The following is a 20,067-nucleotide window of genomic DNA, read 5'->3' as shown; positions in this document are numbered from 1 at the left end:
GCTAGGTGGCACAGTAGCTAGAATACCAAGCCTGGAGTCAAGACGATTCATCTTCCTGAGTTGAAATATTAAATAGATACTAGCTATCTGACCCAAGGCAAGTCACTTAACCCTGTTTGCAAAAGTCTCATCTGTAAAAAAAAAAAATAAAATAAAGAAAATAAAACGAGCTAGAGAAGGAAATGACAAACTACTCCAATATCTTGGCCAAGAAAACCCCAAATGGGGTCACGAAGAGTCAGATACTACTGAAACAAATAACAACAAAAACAAATTTTTATAATGGCAAGGAACTAGAAATTAAAAGGACAGCCATAAATTGAGGAATGGCTGAACAGATTAGATTATGTGAATGTAATGGAACATTTCCGAGTCGTAAGAAATGATGAAAAGGATGGCTTCACAGAAAATTGAGAAGTCTTTTTTTTTTTAAAGCAATTGGGGTTAAGTAACTTGTTCAAGGTTACACAGCCAGTTATTTCTGGGTGTGGTGCTAAGTATCTGGGCCCAGATTTGATCCCAGGTTTCCCGACTCTGGGGCCAGTGCTCTTACTCACTGAGCCACCTGGCCGCCCTGAAAATTGAGAAGTCTTACATAAAAACTTGTATGAAGAGTGAAGTGAACAACACCAAGAGAACAATTTCTACAATAACATGTAAAGACAAATTATTCTAGGAGACTCAAGAACTCTGATCAATTCCAGAGGACCGATTATGACTCATGTTTCCTATCTGCTTAAGAGCTGATAGACATAATATGCAGAATGAGTCATACATTTTTGGGCATGGGTAAAGTCAGATTGTTTTCCTTGATTATCCATATTGGTTACAAAGTTAAAAAAATTTCAATGGGAGAAGGAAGTGAGGAGGAAGAGAAAATAAATGACTATTAATTGGAGGAAAAAAAGAATTGTCTTTAAAAAAAATCATAATCAGGTGGGAAATCCATCATGTTCAATAAGGATTTGTTAAGCCTCTACTTTAGACAAAACAATGTACCAGTTATAGGGGACCAAAAAGAGTAAAGGCACTAGTATCACAGTCTTCCCAATTCTATAGGAGATACAAGTGATCAAGCAAAACAAAACAAACCACTCATACATTTGATTTGAAATTAAGCTAAAATCACTAAGACAAAACAGTAACAAAATTCATTTGAGAGAATAAAAGATCTAAGAACTTCAATGGATATGGATGCAGTAAGAAAAACACAAAGGAAGGGTACATAGCATAACCAGACCATAAATGATACTATAAAATATACAGTAGTCACCGAAACTAGCTCTAGTCTATTTTTTTTTAAAGGTAAATCAGAAAGACATACTAGAAAACAAGAAAAATAGGCAGTCGGAAACAGCTTGGTTATTTGATAAATCCAAGACCAAAAATTAATGGAGGAAGGACTCCCTTTTTAAAAATAGCTACTGAAAAAACTGGAGCACATATTGGTAGAAATTAAGTCATTTTCTTTCTTTTCTTTTTTTTTCTTTTTTGCCTTTTGGAGGGCAATTACGGTTAAGTAACTTGCCCAAGGTTACAGGGCTATTTTTTTTGTGTGGGTATTAAGTGTCTGAGGCCAGACCCAAACTCGGGTCCTCCTGACTTCGGGGCCGACGCTTTACTAACTGCGCCACCTAGGCACCCCCAATTAGGTCACTTTTCTTAAAAAATTTCAAATAGCTAGAATGGTTACACAGCTCAGAGCCTCACCAACAATGCCTGTTGTTCTGAAGCCCCTTTCACACTAACTTTTTGTGATCCTTAAAAAATTACACAATAAGCTCAAATTAGATATCCAACAAGAATTACTTTATTAGAAAATGGATATACTTTCCACAACTATGGATAAAAAGAAAAGTAGCCAAAGAATATAAGATAAAGACAGTATCAGTTATAAAACTTGTGCACAAATCAAATCAACGAAGGTAGAATAAAAAGAGAAACTACTAACTGGGGAAAAATTTTGCTTCAAATATCACCAGCAAAAAGTTTATTTAAGATGTAAAGGGAAATACACACATATACATACACACACACATATATGTACGCATATGTATAAACAAAAATAATTTTCTACTTAAACAGTCAAAAAATAGGTACTATTTTCACATACATCCTATTTGACAAAGCCAATCCAATAGTGGGTAAACTATCAAAGTCAAAGCCAGAAATAAAGGTTTAAGATACACTATTTTTAACAGCACTCCTTTTGGTAACAAAAAAGTAGAAACAAACTTGGCTGTCCATCAACTAGCAAATAGTTAAAGAGATTACATTAATTCAATGGAAGATTATTGTCTAATTAGGAACAAGAGAAAAATGATAAGATTTATATGAAAGCAGACATCTCCCCGCCAAAAAAAAAAACACATGCAAAGACTACAAAAATGAGATAGCTAAAGGGAAGCTAAATTCATGAAAAAAAAAGATTTGAAGAATAATGAAAAATGTCTTCTCAGTGCAGAGAAGCAGGGAACTATTCATACAGTGTATGGCATATAGTAAGTACTTAATAAATACTTATTGACTGAATGACTAGGAAAAAATGTAGTGCATGTTGTCACATAGGGTCATTTTTTTTCTTAACTGGTTAATTTCTCAATTAAAAGTTTGGGTAGGGGGAAGGAGAATGTTTCAGAAATAACTGATATGAGGACAAAAGGTAAATAAAACAAACATCAAAGAAAATTTCAGAATTTCAAAATAATCATAAAAGGTAAATTCCCAGGAGGGTCTATATGATGAAGAAAAAGTATTCTTAAGATGTAGCCTAGGTAAGGGAGAGGGAAAAGAGGAAAAGGAGAGAGGGGGAATTTGAGGGGGAAGGGAAGGGAGAGACTAAGGGATCTGTTATATCCCCAAAACAAAACCAATTATTTCCCTAGAAGAATGTGAGATTTAGAGGGGAAATATAGTATATGATTCTTCATGACCCCATTTAAGGTTTTCTCAAGTAAAGGTATTAGAGTGCTTTGCCATTTCCATCTCCAGCTCATTTTACAGATGACAAAACTGAGGCAAACAGCTAAGTGACTTGCAAAGGTCACACAGCTAATCTAATAAGTGTCTGAGGCCAAATTTGAACTCAGGAAGAAAAGTCTTCCTAGATCCAAGCCCAGTGCCCTATCCACGTACCACCTAGCTGCCCATACAACACAGGAACAAAACCTAAAAACAACTTTAGCAAAGAAACTAGGTGATGATGTGGGGTCAAATATAAACTTAAGTTCTCAACAAATTCAAAAGGGAAAATGGAGGAGATCATTAGAAATGTTTCATGTTGGAGCTAAGTTCTGAATAAAATACAGAATTTTAATAGACTGAGAAGGGAAATCCTCAGTTTAAGAAAAATAAAGCTAACTTAGATAAGAAATATCTGTCAATGAAAACTACTTTTTTTGTAAACTAAATAAATATACAAAACCAGAGATAAAAAAGTAATAATTACATCTTTCACATGAAAGAAGACCAGTAGTAACTTAAAAAGTAAGCTAATGAGGGGAAGGAAGACCTGGATTCAGTTCCCACCCATTATATATTGACTGTCTAATATTATATTGGTTATTACCTTTAAGCTATTCAGGGAATTAAAAAAAAAAACTATAAATTTAACATCAGAGTTGCTGATCTGCTTTGACAGTTTTCTCACAATTAGCTTCATCAATATAAGCGAAACTCCAGATAAAAGACTTTGTTTAAAAAGAAACCTCAAAATGCCCATCAAAGTGTCCAAATTTAGAGTGAATTCTCATTCTAATAATTCTTATCTAAACCAAAATTCTAACAGTAGCTAAATATAAGGATTAATGAGAATTTTAACTGTCACATTTTTAGACATGACCAAAATGGATTTTTTTTTTTAAACCTTGCGAATTTGTTACGGGTTTTATTTTTCTCTTATTAATGGAGGTGGGGATAAAGATAAATTCAAATAAATAATAAAAATCTTTTGAATTAAACCTAAAAAAAAGAAATCTTACCCGTCTTAAAATTTTGACCTTGTGCTTTGTTGTATCATCTACGTGCCTGTTTTTTTCATTTGTAGGTGCTGGCTTTGATAAACCAAATTTTTCACAATCCATTGTTTTATCTTCTCTATGAACTTCAATTTTAGCTTGGTTTTCTAAAACTTCTGAATCCAAAGTTTCACTTTTTTTATCTTCTTCGGCACAACATTTCACACATACATATTCTTTGTCTTCTTCTCCCATTTGCTGTGCTTGGGAAAGGCTTAACCCTACACAATCTCCATGAAACCAGTCATCACATCTCCCACAGCCAACCATAAACCTGAAAAGAGAAATCTTTCAATTAATAGTTTAAAATTTACTCTTAAAAATGTATAAACTGGTTCAAAATAATATTACTTTGAAAAGACTGGTTCCATTACATTTTACATACTCTCACAATTCCTTAAAATGCACAAAAGTTATTGGACTTGTTGTCAACAATCTTTTCTTTATTAGAAGGGTGACTGCACATGTCATTCTTTTCTGCCATATTTTAGAGAAATATAAAACTTAATTGAATTTGAAAACAGAAAGCCTACAAAGAAATTGACAGAACACTAACATTAATGTTAATGATGAAACATTAACATTGTCCCTATGTTTGAAAGACAATAGGCATTTGTGTGTGTGTGTATATATATATACATATATATATATACATATATATATATAAATTGCCATTATTAACCCACACAAAATCATCTAAAGATTCTGGTTTGCAATATAATTTGTTCACAAAATCATATGGACCTGAATTTAAACATTCTTCAAACTAAAGAACAATCAAGTTCATAGTTACTGAGTCCATAGATGACTTCCAAATAACATGAAGCTTGGGAGAATTCCATTATCGGTAACAAGTGATCAAAGTATTACTTCAAAATTACCATAATAAGGAATATAACTTTTCAAAGCAGTTACTAGTCAATTTCTAATGTTATCTATTTTAAGTAGTTCTTGATTCACTGGAAATTACTCTTAAAAATACTATCCTTTCCCTTCCACTTCTGAAGGCGGGGGCGGGGGGGGGGAAACCTGTCCCTTGATGAATGCATACTGTCAGAAAAATTTCAAGTCACTTAATAATGCAAAACTGGGATCTCACTGCTATGCATTTAAAGAATTCTATCCCAGAAATAACCCCAAATCCCATGGACTAAATAGAAACTAAAGTATTAAAGATTTAATAACGAAAACTTTTTTTGTTGTAGCTTGGGACAATTAAGGTTTTCAGAATTATTTGAAAATAGGGTCTTCTTAGGTTTACATATAATTGCTAATAATTTTCATTCAATTTTAAATACAGAAAATTTGTACAAATATTTTCATTTTTCTCCCCAGACCAACTACTGGTTAACTAATATTGGTTAAGAAGGGAAAATCACATCGTGGTTTTAGTCACACTCATTGTGGGTCTAAAATGCCTCTCAAATGCTCTCTCTGCACCATTTTGGAAAGAGAAGGCACCATTATCATCAAACTGCTTACCCCATTGAAACTTCTTTTAAAACACCACAGTAAACTTGTGCTGCTTCCAAACACTGTTATAGTAATTTTAAAAAATTTAAGTCTTTATCCAAAGTATAACTATTGGGAGTTACTAGTAGAAAGTTGCTTACAAACTAGCATAAACTTTAATTTGATCATCAGGGATACACTAGGTCTTACAGCCAAAAATCCTTCTGCCTCTTCTAGTAAACTACAGTAGACTCTATGGTCACTAAGCTTACCCTTAAAAAATTAAACGTTTGGTACTATTCAGTACACATTACTCAATTAGAGGTATGCCTTTTTCTGCTATAAATTCTCTATAATCCTGCATGCATTACCAGCATCATCTTTATTACAAAAAAGATAATCTAACCAAAAAAAAAATTCCTTGTTTTAGAATTTAGCAGTATCTTGAAAAAGATGACTATTTGGTTGAACTTATTCTCACCTATGCAGCTTTTATGTTGAGTGGTATTTACACTAAACTAAGGACTTTATTAATTCCTGTAACTTGCTGCAATAGTTCATCTTGAGCTCTCATTTTATCTTCACAAAGTTATTTCTTATTTGTAAACAAAACATGATATTTACTAAATATACAATTTAAAATTCTTTGGGATTCATATGAAAAAGAAATACAATCAAGAACTAAAAACATCCCCTACAAAAAAAGCCAAGCAGTTTTTGATTTTTTTTTTACATAAAGCTTTTCTGGCTTCAATTTTGCAGTGCCAAAAATATTCTCACAATTTTTTAGAGGAACTGAAAATTATTTAATGCAATAAATTCTTGAGAAGGGGACAGAAAAGATAAAAATCTGTTTCATGTCAAAGAAAATTTGTTATGAAGTCTCAACTGTTTCTAAATTCAAAGTTAGATGTTTATAGATAAAAACGTTTTCTTTTCCCCCTTTTAAAGCTATATCCAAATTGAATTCAAGTTCTTTGGTGGTAAGCCAACTGTACATTCTATGGACAATATTTCTAAGGCTTTCAAAATGTTCAATGCTGATTACGGAAATGAAATCCAAATGAACATCAATGTTTCAGAAAGACCTTAGGTCCCAGATCTTCCATATAAATTACCCATGTGGCTGTGAGCAAGGAAATTTACCTCCCAGGGACCTGCTTATTTATAAGTGAAAGAGGTTAATCAGATTACTTCCAGCCCTTTTACAATAAAAATCCTCTAATTCAAGAATCCATTATTTCATTGGTATGGCTATATCCACTACTAGTTCAAATCGACTCTTCCACGCCTTAGTAGATGGTTGGCTGCCTGAATAATTGTGGATGAAAATCTTCACTCTACGGTTAAGTCTCTATTAACTGAGCTAATGTAAACTTTGAATAGCCAAGTCCATCATTGGTCCTGTACTTAAAAACCTTTTCCTCTTTATTAGGACCTACCACAGGTTATATATACTCTGCTGACATATCCTTTGATAATCCAGAGTCAACCCCATAGTATGAAGAGGACCCGAGTGATTGATGCTGTGCTTAGTTTGAATAAGCCTTCACGACTAGGCAATTTATAAATTTGTCTTCCATGATAATTCAATCCTAATTTATTTTGAAAATATTACAAACTCCAATTTAAATAAAACAAGGATCTAGTGTGACCTATGGAAGTACCTAGTCAGCTTTTAACACTTTAGATTATGTGTAATACTAAAACAGTGAGTTAGAAAACTGAAGAGAACAAACTAGCATTCTTAGTAACTACTTCTAAATCTGTGAGAATTAAAGTGAAAAGCATTATTCACTAACCTTAAAACTAAAATGATGGCAAACTGATCCCCAATTAGGTTAATGAATGCAGGTACAAAATAGCAATTTTAATACAAATTTCATTGAGATAAAATAAGAATTGACTGGCAGATAAAAAAATGCATTAAAGCCAAAAGTAGTTTCTTTGTAATGTTTTCGTGTTTCCTTTTTCATTATGAATTTACATAAGGGGCCCATATTCCCTCACCTCCATCTCATCTCTTTCTCTCCAAAAATCTCGATGGTTTCAATCACCCCTCACATCTACTCTTGGCAAATAGCAATGAAAAAAATTGTTTGAAAAGGTAGCAAGGAAACAATGAAAGAAAACATAATCCACAACGTGGAAGTTATTCTTAACAACTGTGTTGTAGAGTGAGAGCATATCTCCAAGTCAATTCAGATACCTGTTTTACATTCTTATTTTTCACTCTTAAAATGTGCACAGAAAAGAGATGTTTATGAAGCTGTTTCAAATCAAAATAAGAATCTGAATCTTAGCTTTGTTTTTGAAATTAAACAACTTTCTATATCACAAAGAACAGCCAAATAAAAATAGGAGAGTATTCATATTCTTCAAAATCCTAGATTTGGGGAGTAAGGGAGGAGGCTGAAAACTATCATTATGTTAATTTCTTTTATGTTCCAACTTTTTTAAAGGGGAGGAGACAATGGAAGTGAAGAAAAGCACCTAGGACTGTCATTTTAACAATATTTTACATCCAATTTCATACTACATTTTTTTGGTGCTTCTAATGTCACAAGCTTAGCTAGTGTTTATCTCTATCATGTCAAATTCTGTGAGATTCCAGTGTAGTTATTACTATATTCTGAACCTTTTGAATTCAGTTTTTTAATATACTAATTTTAATGTATAATATTTCAGTTTACCAGAAACACATTCTTTATTTTTGGAAAGTTGATGAGCAACTCTCTACAGAAAAGTTATCTTAGAATTTAAAAGGAATCCTGGAAGGAATCAGAACCAACTAATATCAAGTTTATCTGTAGGCATCAGAGTCTCAATTCAACGAACTGGTTTTCCTGTTATCATAGTATGAATCTGCTTTCTATAAGAGTATTTTCTGGATTTTACTAATGTTCATCTTCTGCAGAAGAGTCAAGAAATTGAAAACAGATCACAGATACAAAATTCTTCCAGAGGAAGAGAGGGAAGGATTCATGGATTACTCTAAACATGTTTCAATATAAAATTATCTATTTTTTGCAAGATGAAAAGATAACTCCATGTAAAAAAACTAGAAAATGTAAACAAACATTTCAAAACAAACATATAACATGGTGTACAAATTATAACTTACTTTACTATGTCAAATGACAAATACATAACTGACACAGTCAAGCTACTTCACTCCTAAAAACAAAAAATAAATATTTAAAACCTAATTTTAAAAAGAATCTCTGCTTGGGAGCACCTTTAAAAATAGCTAACTTTTTTAGTACAAATAAATTTCCTTTACAATTCCATTTGTTTAACTACAATTAGATAAAATTTTATCTCTAGAAGAAGGCAGTTGTCCACCAGTGCTAAGATTAGGAAAATGTTTCACAGAAACCATTCAACACAAAAAAGAATGGTAATAAATGGAGAGAAAAATGCATTAGAGAAAGTAGATTAAAATTATCTCCAGATTTGCCCAAACAAGTTCAATGGCATCAATGAAAAGGGCAAGTTTTATTATGATGCACTACGACTGCATTTTAATAAGTAAATTGATTATATGCCAACGAAATCCACCATTTTTTATGTGGTCACAAAATATTAATCACTTAGCTCTTTTTAATAAAAACTAAATGCTTGAAATGAGCTTCCGAAACAAGCTCTTAGTTATATGAATTTCTGTTAAGTCTGTCACATAGTGCAAATCAGTTTTAAGTCCTTTTTCACCTGCCTTAAGTCAATGTTAGCACAGATGAAATGGGAATTTGCTAACCCCATTAAAGAAACATTGTTTTTATCAGCTTAACAAAATAGCCAAAGGATATCGTTTTACAAGTGCATCCATATCAAAAATTATAATAAAGCTTACCTATTTTTTTTAAAGTACACAAATATTTATACCTACCAATCGTATAGTAAGGCTTTACTTTATTTAAGGAACTCAAGCTATTATAATACTCCTAATACTCCATTCTCCTTGAGCAACTCTGAGGAGTTATTATGGATAAGTTTTTCCCTCAGACCAGAGGTTGAACAAGATGACTTTTAAATAAGCTCTATAATGATAAACTCAGACTTTAGAGAGCTCATTTTATCTTGCTTTGTTCTTCTGTTGTTTCAGTCGTATATGATTCTTTGTGACTCTATTTGGGGTTTCCTTGGCAAAGATACTGGACTAGTTTGCCATTTCCTTCTCCAACTCATTTTACAGATGAAGAAACTGAGGTAAACACAGTTAAGTGACTTGCAGCCAGTCACACAGCTAGTTAAGTGTCTGAGGCCAGATATGAACTCAGAAAGATGAGTCTTCCTGGCTAGGTCTGGCGCTCTAGTCACTGTGTCATCTAGATATCTCTAACTTGTTTGTTATAATAAAATTTTAACATGAAAACAATAAACAAGATGTATATCAGCCTTTATAGGAATCAAATTTGCCAGGGTATCCTAATAAGGGTTTCATTTGTACTGAGAGAATTTCCTTTATATGAAATATTTTGAAAAAGTCATATGCTGTTCAAAAGCAAAGCCTGACCAAAAAAAAAGTGCCTTGGGAAAAATAGACAAATTTCCAACATTCTGGTATCATAAAAGAAGGGTCTCTTAATATGTAATTTCATGTATAGTAAAAGGTAAAAATACTATGTCTTTAATATCCACATCACTGAATCCTTATTTCCCAAACTTTACATGATATAATTTGTGAATAATGGAGAAAGTAAGTATATCACTTTAATTTATATATAGTATTTTTCTATAATGTGGCATTGTATTAGTGTTGCTGATAAATGTTCAAACAGCAACCTGAAATGACGAATATGAATATGATATTCTGGTTTCAACTTATCATCCCTTTTCTTAAAAAAAAAAAAAGTTATTATTAAAGGGACAATTCTATAAAACTATAGGGTTTTAAATCCTAAGGATAGAATAGAATCAATGCTGTTTTAAAAAGTCCAGAGAATTTATAAGAACACTTTTAAAATACTAGAGTACACATTTGCCCTACTCCATGTTACAAAGAAAATTAAGGTGACAATTGTAAAGGCTGTCAAAACAGTTTTTAAAGCAGCCAGGGTGATTACAAATTTTATTACAAAATTCAGATTTGGTGTTTATAAAACATGATAGCTGTCCTAGGAAATTGTTATGTTTCACTTCACACAAACTCTTTTAAATAATACATAATGTTTAGAATTTCCATTACATACTAATGATTTTTGAACCAAACAAAAGTGCAGGAGTTAGGATGCCAAAAGTTGTGAAACATTCATACTGAAGTCTTAAGTTTGAATATTCCCTAGAAACTAAAAAACATTTCCTAAATGTTTATAACAAAACATTTATTTATAAATTGATTGATGTAATAATATTACCTTTTCAGAAAACTCTCTAAGATGGCAAAACTATATGCAATTTTTATAATCAACTTGGTCTTTTTATTAACACACTTATGTTAAATTTTTTGATTTGTCAAAAACTTCCAAAGCACTCCTTTTTACATAAAGGAATAAATTATCTCACAATGCTTTCCCCACCCACAACATCTTTTTCTTAAGTGTACATATCATACATACACACATACATACATACATACATACACACACACACACACCTGTTGCCATGTGGTTTTTTGCAAAAACCACACTGCTTGCTGGGAGCCCATATATATTTGTTTTCAGATGAAGAGATGTGTTCTGAGCCTTCTCGTTTTACAGTAGATATGTTATCTGGAATGAACAATGGAGGCTCATCCAGAGAAAAACTTTTACTACTTCTTCTTTGGCGTGGTTGAAGATTCTTTTCAGTTTTTTTTATTTTCAGTTTATCCTCCTCCTTGATAGATTCTAAACCTAAATATTCTGTATCTTCCTTTATGTGACTATTAGTTTTCATTGTTGCTGATAACTGCTGTTGCTTATGGATTTGTTTCTGGTTGGAATGTTGCAAATGTTTTGTATGGGCAGAAGTTGCATGGTAAGAGTCTTTAGAACCTGGGTGGCCATGCATTTTGTCACTCAAAGACTGAGTCAATAGTTTAGAGGTCTGTGCTAAATTTTGAGCCTGTGACCCTTTTTTCAATGTTGTATGAGTTTTCACAGATTTGCTATCTGGACCACTACTTTGTGATTTCACATTTTTATCAACTTGTTTTTTTCTAACTTTAACTGGCTTATGAAAATTTTGCTGAGATTCCTCAGCATTCCTTTTCATACTTTTAATTCCAACTCTAGTTTTGCTATGAATTTCTTGTTTTGCTGAAACAAATTTTTTTTGAGTACCCATAGCTATGTTTTGCTTAGACTGAATCAGAGATTTAGTGTTCTTCGACTTAACATTCTTACAATCTAATGAAGAAATATTACTAGACTGGCTGTTTCTGTCATCTTGACTTTCTGCTATTTCATGGGATTCTATTTTAATATTTTCAGCATGCTGTTGAGAACCTTGATCAGGAGGACCACAGATGCTGCTTTCCAAAACACTGCTTTCTGATTCATTAGTGTTAGTATCTACACTCTTTAAATCAGTTTCATTAAATTCTGTAGTATCTGAGTATTCATCAGATAATTTAGTATCTGTTCCTTTAAGATTATCCAAAAGGTTTGCAGTTTCTTGAAGTGAGGGTACAGCTTTAACAGCAGCTTCCATAACATCTTGCAATTCTGTATTACATTCAGTAATCTCATCCACAGAACTGGATAGAACCACACTGTTCTTTTCTATATTGTTTGGAGTTGAACAAGCTGCAACATCAGATGAGGTAGAAACAGCCTCTGCTACCTCCATTTGGTCAACTTCTCTGGAAAATTTTAAGGTTTCCTTTGATGTATGGTCAATACTTCCATTAGAATTTTTTTCTTCAAGATTAGTTTCACCTGTTTTATTGGTAATAGGATCATTATGTTCAAGTTCTTTATCTAAAAGCTTAAAAAATACTGGACTATCACTCTTGGTTTTATTTTCTTCTTTTTCTTCAGAACTACAAGTCTCTGATAGGTGAGAAGTAGTTAATGAATGGGATGGCACAGCTGTTTCTCCCTTGTGACATTTATGTTTAATATCTAGTTTGGCTTCATCCTTAAGTTCATGACAAGGTGATGATGCTGAATGACTTGAAGAAACTGTTGACACTTCAGGTACAGCTTCCGTTAACCCAGTATGTCGACTACTCCTTCTAACTTCTGGTTTGGGTGGTGTACAAACACCTTCTTCTTTATTTTGACACCTGTCCAGTTGTCTGACTCCTGTTTTTTGTACAGATGCATTCTTGACAGCTGCTCTCTTTGAATTAGTTAAAGGTGTTGTATTTGAACGCTTGGCTATAGTGCTTTGTCGCAAACTTCGTACTTGTTCTATCACAGGAAAAAACAAAATAAGAATAACTTAGCTATTTTAAAGTTTAATTTAATTTCAATACAAACCTGCACTATATGTGCTATATCACTTTTCTAAATATTTGGACTTGTATTCACTTATTCATTTTCAAAACAAAAGTGTACTTTTAGATAAAAGTTTTCGTGTGATATGCCGTGCTATAGGAAATTTTCTATTTTCAAAGTTCTCAGAATCGTAATTGTACAAAAATCCACAAATTCTGGACTACAACTAAATCTGAATACAAAGGATGTTTTACTCAATCTTCTAACCCTTAAAATGCATGATAATAAACAAGTAAGATGGGCACTCTACACTATTAGCCCATTACTTGATCTGAATAAGGAATCAGTAACATATTAAAACATATGAAATAAAAAATGTTATTTCAATGTATTTTTTTTAATTAAAATCACCCATTACAAGTAGACTGAGTCAAGCTCTACAGTCCATCCTCATTGAATTTCTATTAATTAATGCTTTTTTTTACTTTTATCATTACATAACATGCAATTTCCCCCAAAAGTATAAACCAGGAGTTTAGTAAAGAATGCATAAATAGTCAGGTTGGAACCTCCAGGGACCATACATAATGTAAGCAATTAAGTTAGTCAAAATAATTATGCCAGTTCTTCATGATCCATAATTGGAATATTAAAAAAAAGTGAATTACAAATATGATACCCAAACCCCATTTTAACCTTGTTTCAATTTTTCCCCCATACTAGAATGACCAACAAGAAGAAAACTTTGTTTTCCTCTCTGTCGTCATTTGTATTATCCCACTAGTGGTAGCACTAACAAACAGTGAAAAGGTCAGAAATCAGAAAAGCTTGAAAGATATATTCTCAAGCCAAGTATTTAGCTCTAGGTAACTACTACTTTATTGTATATGAATCAAAGTAGAACTTATGAAACTTTCCTTTCTTTATGTTTACTAGAAACTCTTAGCACAAACTACAGAATTTCATTTAATATTAAAAAATTTGATGAGCAACAAAAATGTTTTCAGGGGTGGCTAGGTGGCACAGTGAATAGAGAACACTGGCCCTGGAGTCAGAAGGATCTGAGTTCAAATCCATTCTCAGACAGTTAACACACAAAAAACTAGCAATGTGTCATTGGGCAAGTCGCTTAACCCTAATCACCTTACCTTCCCCCATCCAAAAAGCAAAAACAAACAAAAATATTTTCTACCTCAATAGAATACTTATATGTCAATTAAAAAATAAACTCATAAAAGATTTCAACTAAACTTCAGATAAATGCATGTTCCATTTATACATATACTGTAGATTTTTCATCATGAAAATGATTTCTAATATTTTATAGACCTCGTTTTAAAAAACTAACCATAAATGAAATAAATGAAATGTTATATTAGTATTATGTTATTTCAAACCACACTAATTTGTTTATAGAGATTAAGAATATATTTTGAGTGTTTTCACTAGTTATTTAGTTATTGAGGAAAAGTTAACAGCACCACTATCTTATCCTCTAACTATACCTTTGATGACACTACAAACCTAGATTAAGGAATTATAATTATCAGAGATGATCACTTCTCTTCTTTTCTCAGAATCTCATAAAGCAATTAAAATAACTTGTTTCCCTTCTCACTGATACAATAATATACAACTCATCACTGAAAAATAAAAATGGTACTAAGAAAAACTAAAATAAAAAAACAAAGCATAGTATTTTTAAAAAAGTTATTGTTAACTTTATAAATTATGAGGCATTGCGCAAACATTGTCCCCCAGTAAGCATACAACCTAACAAACTTCTCTCTTGGAAATTATACCCATTTACTAATAAGTCAGACTCTCTCTCTCTCTCTCACTCAGAAAATTACCTTGTGCCATTAAACGAGGCGATTTTCTTGGTGATCTGACTGAAGTTTCTTCCACTTTGTCCCTCAAATTTCTGTTAGGCAAAATAAGTTCTTCTTCATCAATGGTATCATTACCACTTTCTTTAACAACTCCTTCATCCATAATATCATCAAGACCAACAACTGAAAAAACAAAAACAAAAGAAAACAAAAAATCTCAACATGCGAATAAAATAAATCTAAAAGGATTCCTAATAAGAAATGAGAAATCAAAATAGAATTGAAAAGCCTGCGAGAAAGTTTAAATAAGACCTCACCAGAAACTCTAAATCCATTCCCGATATGTATACATTATTTCCCTGAGCTCCAAGGACTATACTTTGCTATTCCTTCATATACTATAGAATGAAAAATGCAATTAAATAATCAAAGCAGAAAGATTCTAATCAATAGATCATCATTAATCAGCTAATTCCTTTGTAAGCCAGAACTGCTTGCTAATCAAAATCTGCTTCCAACTCAGATATAAAGGCACAAATTTAAATATTGGTGGATTGAAGATGTTGATCTGTAGTCCACTGGAAACTACAGAGATGCTGCAATTAACTCAAATTTGCTACGGGACTGGGATCAAGTGTCTGGCTCTTAAAGGGTGCACATGGGACCCCCACAAGATCCACAAGGAAGTCATATCACATTTATATCCAGTCCTGGAAAAGGTTCATGTGTGAAAAATATTGGTGACAAAGGTACAAGTTTTTTTCTTCCCAGAATGACATGTGTTCCAGGAGATCCTTTGGAAGGATGGTCAAAACTGCGATATCGCATCAAAAAACCTATGCGCCAATTCCAGATGGGATTCAGGCTAAAACTAGCTTGGACTGGGCTCAGCACTTACTAGCAACACTAAATTGTTATCTATTTAGCACTTGTGATGGACATACTATGTTCCTTTGTAATTAAATATATCATAAAATGCTAGAAATCAACTGTATCTCAAACTTGAGGTAGAGGGTTGCTGTCCAAACGAGATAGAAAGGATTCAGCAGGAGATAGTAAGAGATTAAAATACTGTGGGCCATCAAGCAACCAGAGCTGCTCAGATTAACTTGGGAAAGAGGAGAGAGGAGCCTGCTGGGTGAAGAAGATATTAATAGCAAGCAATTTAAAAAAAAAAAACACCTTTTTGAAAATTGGCCAATGCTTGTGCAACATAATTTACTTTTTTTATTATGTAGCTACATCCTAAAGGTTGGAAGGGGCCTCAATAGTAATCTGGTGTTGAGCTTTGCATACAAAGTAGGCCAATTAGCTGGTAGTCTAATTATTAAAATTCTTAAAGATATAGAGACCTTCTTAAACTCACTATGAAGTACTGGTTGATTTCATAACTAATAAACAAGATGTGCATATGAATAGCTGTAGACAAATTTTTATGTAACATATCCTATTTTGTCATTGAGTTTTCTTTTACAATTTCAGAAATGAATTTCCTATATTAAACAACAACCTGAAATAAAAAGCATACAACCATAATTATCTACTGCATTAAAGAATATTTCTATAAATCAGTCTGAGTTTCCAATCCTCCAATAAGTTAGTCTGATAAACAATTTTTATCATCTTTGCACATTTTTCACAATGATAGCTGACATTAATACAGTTTTACGATTAACAAAGTCCTTTACATGCATTATTTGACACTGACAATTATTAATTTCCATTTTGCATATGCAATAAATAAAAATCAAAAATGTTAAGTGACTAGCCCACAGTCACAAAGGTAGGGAAGGGAATAAGCATTTATTAAAGTACCTGGTTCTGTTCTAAGCACTTTTTAGGAATATTGTCTCATTTGATCCTCACAATAACCCTGTAAAGTAGGTACTATTACTATCCACATTTTACAGTTGAAGAAATTGAAGCAAACAAAGGTTAAATTACCTCCTTCAGGTAACAAAACTAGTATAAGCAGCTGGGGCTTCATCTAAACTCAGGCTGCCTAAAGCCAGGCCCTGAATTCTGGCTGCCTACTAATAGGCATTAGAAGTGGATTTATAAGCACCAGCCCCAGAGCTGGGATGACCTGGGATCGAATCCAGGCTCTGATACTTAGCACCACGCCCAGAAATAACTGGCTGTGTAACCTTGAGCAAGTTACTTAACTCCAATTGCTTTAAAAAAAAAAAAAAAAAAGCAGATTTATAATCTAAGTCTTTACTGTCCCCAAGTCCAGAATTCTTTCTACTACACCAAACTACCCATCTCCTGAGGAGAGGTGATGGCTTCAGGGTATAGAATAAGAGATATTTCTTGGACATGGCTAATGCAGTAATCTGTTTTGCTCAACTATCCATCTGTTACAAAAGTAACATGCAGGGTCACACTTTTTCGAACTGAAAGCAGGCGGAAAACAATTACACAATGACAAGGATGTAGATGAAAAAAGCCCTCCCCCAAAAAATGAATCTTGTAATTATGATGACCAAGAAGCTTGAACAACGAGATGAGTTGAAAAGATGTCCCTCTTCCTCCTTTCTCTGAAGAGATTATGGTTGTGGAATATTACATAAATTGTCAAACTTGGTTGACATGTTCGCTAGTTTTGCTGAACTACTTTTCAATACTTTGCTACAACAGACTGCTCTCTGGTTGGGAGAAAGAAGGAAAAGATATAAAAAATCAATGTTCCTTCCCCTCCTTCAAGACATAATTTGCCTTCGAAATAAAGACCCCTCCCTCATTGCTATTTCCATCTTCTCCTAACCTTTTTTTTTCAAAGCTTCTTTATATGCATTCTATACATATTTATATATGTGATGTTTCCCTCATTAGAGTCTTAAGATTTTGTATCCCCAATTTTTAGCATCATCTTACATACAGCAGGTGTTCTGTTAAATGCTTGCAGATTTACTGGTAGATCTAAAGTCAAATATCAATTTAAAAAAATTTTTAAAAGGCTACCAGATGGAAGAAACTCAACCTTGACTCTAGAAGGCAAAACAGGAGTAATGGGTAAGTGGGATTTAAGTGGAGATGGGTAGAGATTCTACATACTTGAGAGTGTGTCAGTGTTTTGAATTAAAAGTATTTTTTTTTTTTGTGGGAAGAAAAGGCTAGATTTGGATTTTAAATTTTATTTATAAATAAATTTTGAATTTTAAACACTTTAATTCTAGATATCAGATGTAAACAGTAGGTAAAAAGAGGCCATAGGGAAAATGAGTTAATAACTTTGTGGCACAATCACCTGAATACCCTTGACAATTATGCTTGAACCCTTGCTGGGTTAATGATAACCCATGGAGTTGCCATCAGTCAAAAAGCATTTATTAAGTATCAACTTACTATCATAGGTTCCCAAACTTATTTGGCCTACTACTTCCTTTTAAAAAAAAATACTCAACACCCCCATAAAAATGTACTTTCTTTAACCTTTTAAATGATTTTATTTGCATAATTTTTTAAAAAATCTAATTTTTAAAAATGATCTATCTTCAATTTGTTGTAAATTTATGGGGGATTTTCTTGCATTGAGATTTTGATAATGCAATATTGTGTCATGTAACCATATAGTATTATATTTGTAAATGAGTCACACATGCATGCCATTTCCTGCCAATGCATGCCAGACTTCCCAACAATGCAAGACACATTCACCTGTCAGTGCGTCTTGCTTGTTAAGACCTATTGTTTATAACTTGTATTTTGTGTGTTTATTTGGAAAATAATGTAATCACGACTTTAATTTGGTTACACAGATGAAACCTGTCCAAACAGTTTTTTCAAAATTTCCTTCTCATCTTTCCTTATGCTTCCACTGTCCCCTTATTTTCTTCAACATCCTCTTATTTTTATTCAAGGACCCCCAACTGCACCCCAGGTCACTGCCACCCTCTTCCTGGGCAGTTCACCCACTTTGGGAACCTATGTTACTATGTTCCAGGCACTGTGCTAACTGCTAGGGGGTAGAAATATAAAAAAGCAAAAGTTCTTCTTGAGTTTACATTCTTTTAAAAAAAAAAAAGGGGGGGGGGCCCAGGTAGCACAGCGAGTAAGAGCACCGGCTCCAGTGTTGAGAAGACCTGGAGATCGAATTCCAGGCTCAGACACTTAGCACCCACCCAGAAACACCTAGCCGTGTAACCTTGAGCAAGTTACTTAACCCCAATTGCTTAGGGGCGGCCAGGTGGCTCAGCGAGTTAAGAGCACTGGCATATGCAGACTATATACTAAAAAGAAAAAGAAAGGTAGTTTTGAGAAGGGGGAATTAGCAACTGGGGGAGGGGGTAAAGTTAATCAGGAAAGGCTTCATGTAAAAAGTGGTGCTTGAGTGAAGTTTTAAAGAAAAACAGGGACTCTAAAAGGTGAGTAAAGAGAGAGCATTCCAGGTATCAAGGACAGTCAGTACCTTTAAAAGTATAGCTAGAAGATGGAATGTCACGTATGAGGAAGTGCAAGGAGGCCACTGGAGGCCACTATAGCTAGACCACAGAGTTCATGGAAGAGAGTAATAAGGGACTGAACAGGATGGTGGCTTTATGAATGGAGAGGAAGTGAAGTAATTGAGACAAGCTGTGGAGATAGAATTGATGAGATCTGGCAAATGATTTAGTATGAAATAAGAAGTCAAGGATGAGTGATTGGGAAGATGGTAGTTACCTCAACAATAATAATGAAATCTCAAAGAGAGGTGGATTTGAGGAAAAGATACCATTTCTGCTTTGGATAAGTTAAATTTAAGATGCCTATGGAACGAGTAGTGAGAAATGTCCCCTTTAGTTAAGTGATTCAAGGCTTGAACTAAGGAGAGACAAGGGCTTGATATATAGATGTGCATCGTCCATTTAAGGAAGACAATAAAATGGAACTGAGTGTAGGTTTTGTAAGAGGGCATCCTCTTTAAATGGTCAACTCAAAATTCCTGGGCTCTGGGGACTAAGTGGGAATGTTATGTCATAACTCATGCTGTTGATGTTATCAAAGAATTCTTGGTCAGACATGAGCTGGAATAAATGCAAGGTCATACAAAAATTCTACAAGAAAAAAGTGATGAACAGAAACAAACTTACAGAAAAGCTGCTAAGACCATGCAGATTATCCTAAAGTTTTAATTTAAGGATGAAAAAACTCCTGAACCTTGCCACCAAAAATAAGTAGCTAGGTGGTAAAGTGGATAAGAGAGCTGGGTCTGCAGTCAGTAAGATCCGAGTTCAAAATCCGACACCAAAAACTTAATAGCTGTGTGACCCTGGACAAGCCACAACCAATTGTTTGCCTCCATATCCTCAATCTTAAAATGGGAATAAAAAGAGCACCTACCATATAGGATTGTTGTGAGGATCAAATAAGATATTATTTGTAAAGCATGTATAAAACAACGCCTAGGGCATAATGTGTTAT

At 33.3% G+C, this 20,067-nt stretch overlaps 1 protein-coding gene across 4 annotated transcripts in view; it reads right to left on the bottom strand.

Moving 5' to 3' along the window:
• PHF3 (PHD finger protein 3) overlaps nt 1–20,067 on the bottom strand; it is a 115,644-nt gene that overhangs the window by 49,747 nt on the left and 45,830 nt on the right. For all 4 annotated transcript variants that reach the window (XM_069070708.1, XM_069070710.1, XM_069070711.1 and 1 more), the window contains 3 exons: nt 14,686–14,847; nt 11,065–12,805; nt 3,981–4,290 (listed from right to left, as the gene is read on the bottom strand). In XM_069070708.1, coding sequence (XP_068926809.1) covers nt 3,981–4,290; nt 11,065–12,805; nt 14,686–14,847 — 2,213 coding nt within the window. The remainder of the gene's footprint in view (nt 1–3,980; nt 4,291–11,064; nt 12,806–14,685; nt 14,848–20,067) is intronic.

Source organism: Petaurus breviceps, unplaced genomic scaffold (assembly GCF_028583685.1).
Source record: "Petaurus breviceps papuanus isolate PSGF00001 unplaced genomic scaffold, PetGlider_PUasm1.0 90822, whole genome shotgun sequence".
NCBI lineage: Eukaryota > Metazoa > Chordata > Mammalia > Diprotodontia > Petauridae > Petaurus > Petaurus breviceps.
The sequence above is the reverse complement of the archived record's forward strand: the minus strand, read 5'-3'. Positions and strand labels throughout refer to the sequence as shown.